General features: G+C 46.0%; 1 protein-coding gene across 1 annotated transcript in view; it reads right to left on the bottom strand.

The window, feature by feature from the left end:
* Nucleotides 1-234: 234 nt before the first annotated feature.
* Nucleotides 235-8,569, bottom strand: part of NRF1 (nuclear respiratory factor 1) — an 85,769-nt gene continuing 77,434 nt past the window's right edge. Inside the window, exon 10 of the mRNA XM_027775873.1 lies at nucleotides 235-902. Within this exon, the coding sequence (XP_027631674.1) occupies nucleotides 739-902 (164 nt within the window). The 3' untranslated portion in view covers nucleotides 235-738. The remainder of the gene's footprint in view (nucleotides 903-8,569) is intronic.

Raw genomic sequence — 8,569 nt, 5'->3', positions numbered from 1 at the left:
CCTGTAGCAAGGCCAGCACGTGGGCCGGCCCGAGCTGTGTCTAGGCTGGCAGACACACGGCCCCTGGACCTCGCAAGTAGAAGTTCTGTACCCCCACCCCATTCCTGACCCTCCTTCCTCAGGTGAGTCCAGCAGGGAGAGTTCTGGGAGGCCACTGGGAGCTTTGGTGCAGGGGGTGGTCACCTCCGCCTGAGTTTGTCAGTAGCTCAATGCATGACCCTGGTATAAAGAAACTGGGTGACTGTGTCTGGCCACGTACCCTACCACCCACTAAACTGGGTGAATTATTGTTTCCACAGCTCACCTGGATTTCATACAGAAAATTCCATGCGGGGTTCATACATACATACATATATGTATGTGTATATATATATATACTTTATATATATGTAAATGTGTATGTCCATATGTACACATATACATATATTCACACTCTCTCACACACACACACATAAGTAGACATATGTTTCCGCAGAAAGAAGTCCTGCCACAATTTGGCTTTTTTGGGACAGTGAAATTGACAACGCAGTTTCTTATTCCACCAATCCCAGAAAATCAAGAGTGGTGCTTTAAAAACGCAATTCCAAAAACCACTGCCTTTCTTCCTTTTAAAAAAAAAGGTTAACAAAACATTTCTTCCAAAGTCGAGAGACTTAATTCCATTTGATTGCACCTCTGCAAAAACGTGTAAAAAATTCTGAAGTAGACTAGAAAACGATGCCATGATCCGGCTGCAGGTCACTGTTCCAACGTCACCACCTCCACAGCCTGGCCGTCCATGGTGACTGCGCTGTCCGATATCCTGGTGGTCACAGGGGCCATGGCCACCTGCACTGGCCCATTGCCCTGGGCAAGGCTGGTTACCACAGTCTGGTACATGCTCACGGGGATCTGGACCAGGCCTGAGGAGACAAAGGGAAGATGGTTGGTGAGCTGGTGCTCAGTTCTCAGGGGTTATGCCAGGGTTATGTCCATCTGCCAGCCCCAGGCAATCACATACCCACTGTCCAGGCACAAATACATCTCTTTCCTTACTAATTATTTTAATTTTAGTTTTTATGTTTTTGCCATAGGGTACGTGCGCTCACTAGACAGAGATAGTGAGAGGGAAAGTGAGAAATCACCCCGTGGTGGAATGGCCACATCACAATCCCTTCTCTTCCATTCCCCTCTTAGGATTTTGGGTATGCATGCACATGTGCCCAATATGATTTTCAAGCTGCTGGGTCCAGGTCTTGAACTGTGGAGTTAACCATGTGATATCGAGCAAATTCACCGTGCTCCACCACCATTAATTTTTTTTTTTTGAGAGATTTTCACTATAGGGCGCGTGCGCTCGCCAGACAGACAGAGAGAGACATAGAGACAGAAAGCAAGAAATCACCCCCCAGGGGGGATGGTCACGCCGCAATCCCTTCTCCTCCATTCTCCTCTCGGGATCTTGGGCACGCATGCACACACGCCCGGCATGAGTTTAAGCCACCGGGTCCGGGACTCGAACCACGGTCGACTACGTGGGAGTCCAGCGACATAGCCATTACGCTAACTGCTGGTTCCCCACCACTGTTAATTTTAAAAGCAGACTATCATTAAGAGAAGTTTGGAGAAATCTGGAAACATGCTTCAGGGCAGGGCCTCCCTAACTTGATGCTGCCTCTACAGACACGAAACACAGGCCCACCAGGCAGGAATTCCTCGCCTTCCCTGTCCAGCCACCCCTTCTGATCTCCGTCCTCCTCTGGGAACAGTCCTCCATTACGTCTCTTTTCCTTTGTTTTTTCCTTTTTTTTTTTTTTTTTTTAAGGCTTATTTATTCCTTCCATGAGCAAGAGAGGCAGAGAGAGTGAAAAAGAGAGACAGAATCCCCAAAGGGTCCTGACACTGAGACCTGCCCCCAGTCTTCAGCCATGAGCATGAAGCCTTCCCATGTGGGGCTCCTTGCAGAGTGCAGTGTTCTACTGCTACACTATGGTCGGCCCCACACCATTGCTTTTCTTTGATATTCTGCTACACTGTCTTCTTTAACCTAGTTTTTATGTTCCAGTTTCTCTGAGCCTGAAAAGAAAACAGGTCTATGAGATCAGCAGCTGGCGTAATGGCTGCGTCGCTGGACTCCCATGTAGTTGACTGCGGTTTGAGTCCTGGACCCGGTGGCTTAAACTCACGTCGGGTGCATGTGCATGCATGCCCACAATCCAGAGAGGAGAATGGAGGAGAGGGGATTGCAGCATGGCCATCCCCCCCAGGGGGTGATTTCTCACTTTCTGTCTCTCTGTCTTTCTGGTGAGAACACGTGCCCTAAAGCAAAAATCTCTCAAAAAAACAAATGAAAAAAAAAAAAAGGAAAGAAAATAGGTCTCCTCTTGTGCTGTGCTCTGGCCACTGCTCTGTCTCCCCTTTCAGAATCAATAATAATAATAATTTTATAGAGCCTTGCCTTGGTCATTACCAGTTTTATGATTTTTAGAATTCACAGACTAGTAAAATTTAAAAACAATTTGGAGTCAACTCAAAAAAAAAAAAGGAAAAAAATTTTCTCCTGTTATTACTATATTTCGAGTAAAAAGGGCAGTTTAACATAAAGAAGCACATAATCTCAGAAGGAGGATGCTGAGGGACCAGCAGGTGGCAGGGTGGTTAAAGCGCTGGACACCACTCCCACATGGCTGACCATGAATGAATGAATAAAATTAAAAAAAAAAAAAAAAAAAGGAAAAGGATGCCTAAACTAAGACTCATCTTTGCAAATTTTTACACACCAGGGATAAAAGCTAAGATCTGAATGCATTCTAGAAAGAAAGAAAAAAATCATATACAAAGAACTAGGACTGAGAACAGTCCTGGACTCCACAATGGCAAACCCAGAAGCTGGAAGATGAGGGAGCAATGACTTCAAGTCCCTGATAGAAAGAAAATGCCTTCAGCCTACAGTTCTATACCTAGCCCATGAAATGATACCTACACCAATTACATATCAGGGCAGAATAAAGACATCTTCAGATGTGTAAGGGCTCCAAAACTTGGTTGCTTCTACTGGAAAAGATGACCTCATGGAAGTAGAGAGTAGAACAGGGAATTGTAGAGGCTGGGGAGTAGGGCGAGGAGGACACACAGAGGTTGGTTAATGGATACAAAAGGACACTTAAACGGAAGACATTCCTGTGTGATAGAATACAGTAGGGTAACTACAGTTAACAGTAATTTATCGTATACTTCAGAATCGCTAAAAGAGAGGATTTCAAATATTCCCTATCCAAATGACAAGTGTTTGAGATGGTGAATATGGTAATTAGCCTGGTCAGTTCATTATACCTTGTATCATGTACTAAAAAGTCATACTGTACCCTATAAATATGTACAATTATTGTGGGTCAATTTAAAAAGTCTCTGGGGGACCAGCAGGTAGAGTGGTGGTTAAGGCCCTGGATCTCACATGGCCAACTCTGAAGTCTGGGTTCCCAACCTGGTGACTAGAAAAAACACGAGGCAGGGGTGGGGGGAGGGACTGGCAGATGATGTGGTGATTGAGGCGCTGGACTCCCATAAGGCTGACCGTGGTTTGAGTCCTAGACCTGGCGGCTAGCTTCCTCACTTTTCTTCTTTCTCTCTCGCTGTCCCTCTCTGGTTAAAAATTAATAATAATAATGATAAATCAATCAATTAATTAGGAAAGAAAAAAGAAAGTCACGCATGGTGCATGTATATGTGTGCCCAAAATCCCAGGAGGAGAATGGAAGAGAAGGGACTATGGAGTGGCTGTGCCCCCTGAGCAGAGATTTTTCACTTTCCCTCGGTCTGTCTCTCCCCAGTGAGTGCAAATGCCCTATGGCAAAAATCTACCCTCCCCAACAAAAACAAACTAACACTGTGAAGGGATAGCCCATGATGTGGCAGTTAAGGTGCCTGAATCCCACATGGCAGACTCCATGGTCTGAGTACTGGGCCTACGGCTTGAGAAAGATGCCGGACGTGTGTGCACGCACACATGTATAATACTACAAGGAGGGGAAAGGAATGCGGTGTGACCATGCACCATGGGGCATGCTTTCTTACTTTTTTTCTCTTACTCTCTCTCTCTCTGGCAAGTACATACACCCTCTGGCAAAATTAAACAAAACAAAACAAAACAAAACTGAAAAACAAATACTGTCACACGTTTGCTCAGGAAGCTCTGACAGATGCACTCCAGAAGTGAGACAAGAGTAAAGCATTGAGCTGGGTCATGGCACGGCAGTAATGCAACTGGATCCACACAGAAAAGATTCTGGGTTTGTGTCCACTGCCTGTGATCCAGGCTGGCTGAGGCTACGGGTGGACTGTGGTATGAAAATCCTAACACATTCCAGAAAGAGAAAGCCACATACAAAGAATGGGGAGTGAGTTGGGGAGCCTGTCTATCTTTCTCTCTGTAGCTCTCTCATGGAAAAATAAATGCAGGAGACAGAGTCCACTGTGGGGGATGGTGCAGGTGCTCTAGGGGAAGATGAGGAGCCCAAGATGAGGCTGTCCTAGTCTGAGAAGAGAGCAGAGAGCCAGAGGGACAGTGGGAAAGATTCTCAAGAGCAGTTTTTCAGGACAATATTTGACAGAGCTGGTGCAAGTAGAAGCCCCCTCCAACCCACCCCTGGCTAAAAAGGCAAGTATCAACCTGAAGAGAAAATAAAAGATGTACAAAAAAGAAAATGTAATCATAATAATTATAATATGCTTGTCTTGGCAGTGAACACTTTTATGTGGTTATAATAACATATACATAGATACCAAGTTATCCAAAACCTATGATTGATAATGTCTCAACTCACAAAATACTGATATAAGGCTATTATTTAGAGCAGGATGGATACATGCCAGAAAAAAATGGGCATGAAATACTGCCTGTGGGATATAGGCATCGAAAAAGCCTTTTGGTCCTTTTCTTTTATGTATGGTGGGGCGGGGGGGCGGGGGGAGTACAAATTTAAAACACAGTTTAAAGATATTACATTTTCCATTTACAACACAGGGCTTATTAAGTTCAGTGCTATTTCCTTTCCCTGTGTCTAATATTCATGTATTGAGAATGCATAGTAATTTCCTATAGCAGTTCAACTATTTTTTTTTTTTGAGAGGTGTTCGCTATAGGGCGCGTGCGCTTGCCAGACAGACAGAGAGAGACAGAGAGACAGAAAGCGAGAAATCACCCCCCAGGGGGGATGGCCATGCTGCAATCCCTTCTCCTCCATTCTCCTCTCGGGATCTTGGGCACGCACGCACATGCGCCCGGCGTGAGTTTTATGCCACGGGGTCTGGGATGTGAACCACAGTCGACTACATGGGAGTCCAGCGACATAGCCATTATGCTAACTGCTGGTTCCCTAGCAGTTCAACTTTAAAACTGTCACAGAATTAGCTACGGACCAGGACCCTCAGTGCCTGGCACATCCACGGTAGCTTGGCTCAGTCACCTCCTCTTCCAAGGTGGGCCCTGACAAGGAGCTACACCACCGCCAGGAAGCACCACTTTCAGTACCGTGTGACATTTAAACAATATGCTACTTTGAGACAATAAAAGCAAATGTCAGAATATTAAGTGGTGTAGGGGCCAGAGGATGGCGTAACGGTTATGTCACTGGACTCCCACATAGACGACTGTGGTTCGGATCCTGGGGCTGGAGGCTTAAACATCATGCTGGACACATGTGCATGTCCAAAATCCCATGAGGGGAATGAAGAAGGGATTGCAGAATGGCCAGCCTCACTGAGGGGTAATTTCTCGCTTTCTGTCTGTCTCTCTCTGGTGAGCACATGCGCCCTATAGCAAAAATCTCTGTCTAGAAAAAAAAAAAGAATATTAAGTAGTGCAAAAAACAAGCATATAAAGTGTTATTTTACAATGTTAAACTCTGTGTAACTATTTTCTTGGAGTAAGTTTTGCCAATTTAGGAAAAATATTTAATGGTACAGCATGAAACAGGAGTCAATTTTTTTTCCTTTCTCTTTTTATTCTTTTAAAATAAACTTCATCTACTTATTCCATGAGCAAGAGAGAGTGAGACAGAGAGGGTTCTAATGCCTCGATCCACACCCAGCTCCAGCCAGCTGGTACCACTGGCAAACTAGTAACCCTCCCAGGTGGGTCTGCCTTGCAGAGCATCCTGCTCCACTGCTGTGCTACCATTTTTGTTTGTTTTGTTTTGTTAAATAAGGCTCACCAGATAGCAAGAGGGAAAGTAAGAAATCACCCATCAGAGGAAATGGCCATGCCACAATCCTTTCTTCTCTATTCTCCTTCTGGGGATTTTGGGCATGTATGCACAAGTACCCAGATGAGTTTTTTTGTTTTGTTTTGTTTTTGCTTTTGTTTTAAAGAATTATTTTATTTAACTCTTTTTTCTTTATTTATTTTAATTTGACCAGAGAAGAACAGAGTGAGAAGGAGAGAGGAGAAAGTAGGCCGCCATGTCCAGAACCCGAATTGTGGTTGGCCATGTGGGAATCTGGCACCCTTAACCACCACGCCACCTGCCGGCCCCAGCCCAGCATGAGTTTCAAGCTGCCAATCTGGGACTTGGACTGTGGTCAGTCATGTGGGAGTCCAGTGTCTTAACCAGGTCACAACCTGCTGGCCCCCAATGCTGTGTCTTGATGATAGTCATTTTTAGAAATCCCAGCACACGGGTGTGTGTTAACAGAAGTGGAAGGCAAGGCCAGCCCACACTGGCACACAGGCTGGGAGGGAAGCAGGCCAGGGGGCCATGGTCAGCTTCAGAAGGTTGTAGGGCTCAATTTCTTTCATCTAAACCTTTGAAAATGGCCCTTAAATGTCTCTCATCAATTTCTTACTCAATTTTCCCCTCCTCCCATCTGAATTATCTTGTTATCAGGTTACTCCTCTAATCTCAAACTTTTGAATCCCAGGGTGTTAAAAAATTTCCAAAGCCTAAAAAAGTTCAAATGCTTTAGAGTGGTATTCAAGGGCCTGTATGATCTGCCCTGGCTTATCCTTCCTCTGCTCTCTAACAAGTACCCTGGGCCCTAGGCACCCCCTGGGCTACTCCCCAACATAGTGGTCATACTCCTTTGTTCAAGGCACTCACTACATGGAATTCTCTTACCCTTTCCTCCTTCCCCTGAAAGTTCATCCAGCTATCTCTGCTCTAAGAGTTTGCCCCGCGTGGCCCTGTCTGTACTCGGGGCGGCCCCCTCTGGATTCTCAAAGGCACTGGACAGCAGTGTGCGATGTGCTTGGCCAGTTCATGTATGTACCTAGGCCTTTCACTTGACCGCAGGTTCCTTCAAGGTGAGGCTGACTCTGGTTTATTCCACACTCCCCACAGTGTGAAGGACAGGCATGCTGCAGGTTGACATCAACACAGCCTCAAGGGCAACAGACCAGCGGAGTCCACTGCTGTTCTTGACCAACATACACTGCTGTTCTCAATCACCGTGCAGCCCTACTGCCCAGGCTCTAGTTCCGGACCTGGGCTGAGTGTGTGTGGAGCCCGTGACCCTTTCAACACTACCTCGGCCAGCATTATCATGATCACCTTCACTTTTATTTGAGGGGTCTTCAAAACATTCATGGAAAAGTGGAATTTAGAATTTTGGGGGCCAGCAAGGTGTTGTGATTAAGGTGCTGGACTCCCACAGGCCAACTGTGGTTTGACTCCTGGACCCAGTGGCTTGAAAAATCTCACTGGGTACAAGTGCTTCACTTTCCCTCTCTCTGTCTCTCTCTGTCAAGTGCACACACTTTATGGCAAAAACCTAAAACAAACAAGCAAATAAATGTCCAAACCCCTGCATAGCTTTTTTGTATAGAGCACATTTGCCATGAAGTTTCTGAAGGCCCTTCACACTCTCCTCTGGTCAAAGCAGGGAAAGTTAGTGAATGAACTCAAAATGCCCGTGTTATTTTTTAAAGAGCCCACATGCTGCAAAGCACAACCTAAACTGGAAGCGGAGATCAGTCTCATTTCCTTACTCTTTCTCTGGGCTTGATTCAGTTCCCGAAACTCCAGTCCCCAGGGACAAGTCATACACTACCAAGGCAGAAGGAAAAGCCTCTCCTACCAGTAAACCACCATCCGGTTAGGGCCAGGGTAGACAGAAAAGTCGAGAATTGTCATTGTTAAATCTCTTTCACCCTGGGCTTCCCATGTGGGTTCAGAACCAACACTGGGTAGAGCAGTCGGCAAAGTCATATGTGTTTGCTTGACTGGTGATTATTTCTCGGTCTAAATGCACAGCCAAACATCGCCTCGTACACCTCAAGCATGCGCGATATACCGGCTGCCACTGCTATAACATTAACGATCTTTTGAACATACGAACTAGTCTTGCTGCTCTCCTCTGTAATTCCTCAGTGGTTTCCAACGGCTCATGGGATAAAAGTCTAAACCCTTTTGCGGGTACTCAAACCCTTCCCATTGTCTCCTGCTGTTCAGTTAAGCCTTGTGAACTGCTAACACCTCCATGCCTGCGAACATTATTACTCCTGCTTGGAATGACGGCCCTTGGCTTGTGCCTGCAGCAGACGGCAATTCTTCCTGCCATGCCAGCTCCCGGGTCTCCCCTCCCATCGCAGGGC

The sequence above is a fragment of the Tupaia chinensis genome, unplaced genomic scaffold (assembly GCF_000334495.1).
Source record: "Tupaia chinensis unplaced genomic scaffold, TupChi_1.0 Scaffold000610_1, whole genome shotgun sequence".
Classification (NCBI taxonomy): Eukaryota; Metazoa; Chordata; class Mammalia; order Scandentia; family Tupaiidae; genus Tupaia; species Tupaia belangeri.
This window is presented reverse-complemented; position numbering and strand designations above follow the sequence as displayed.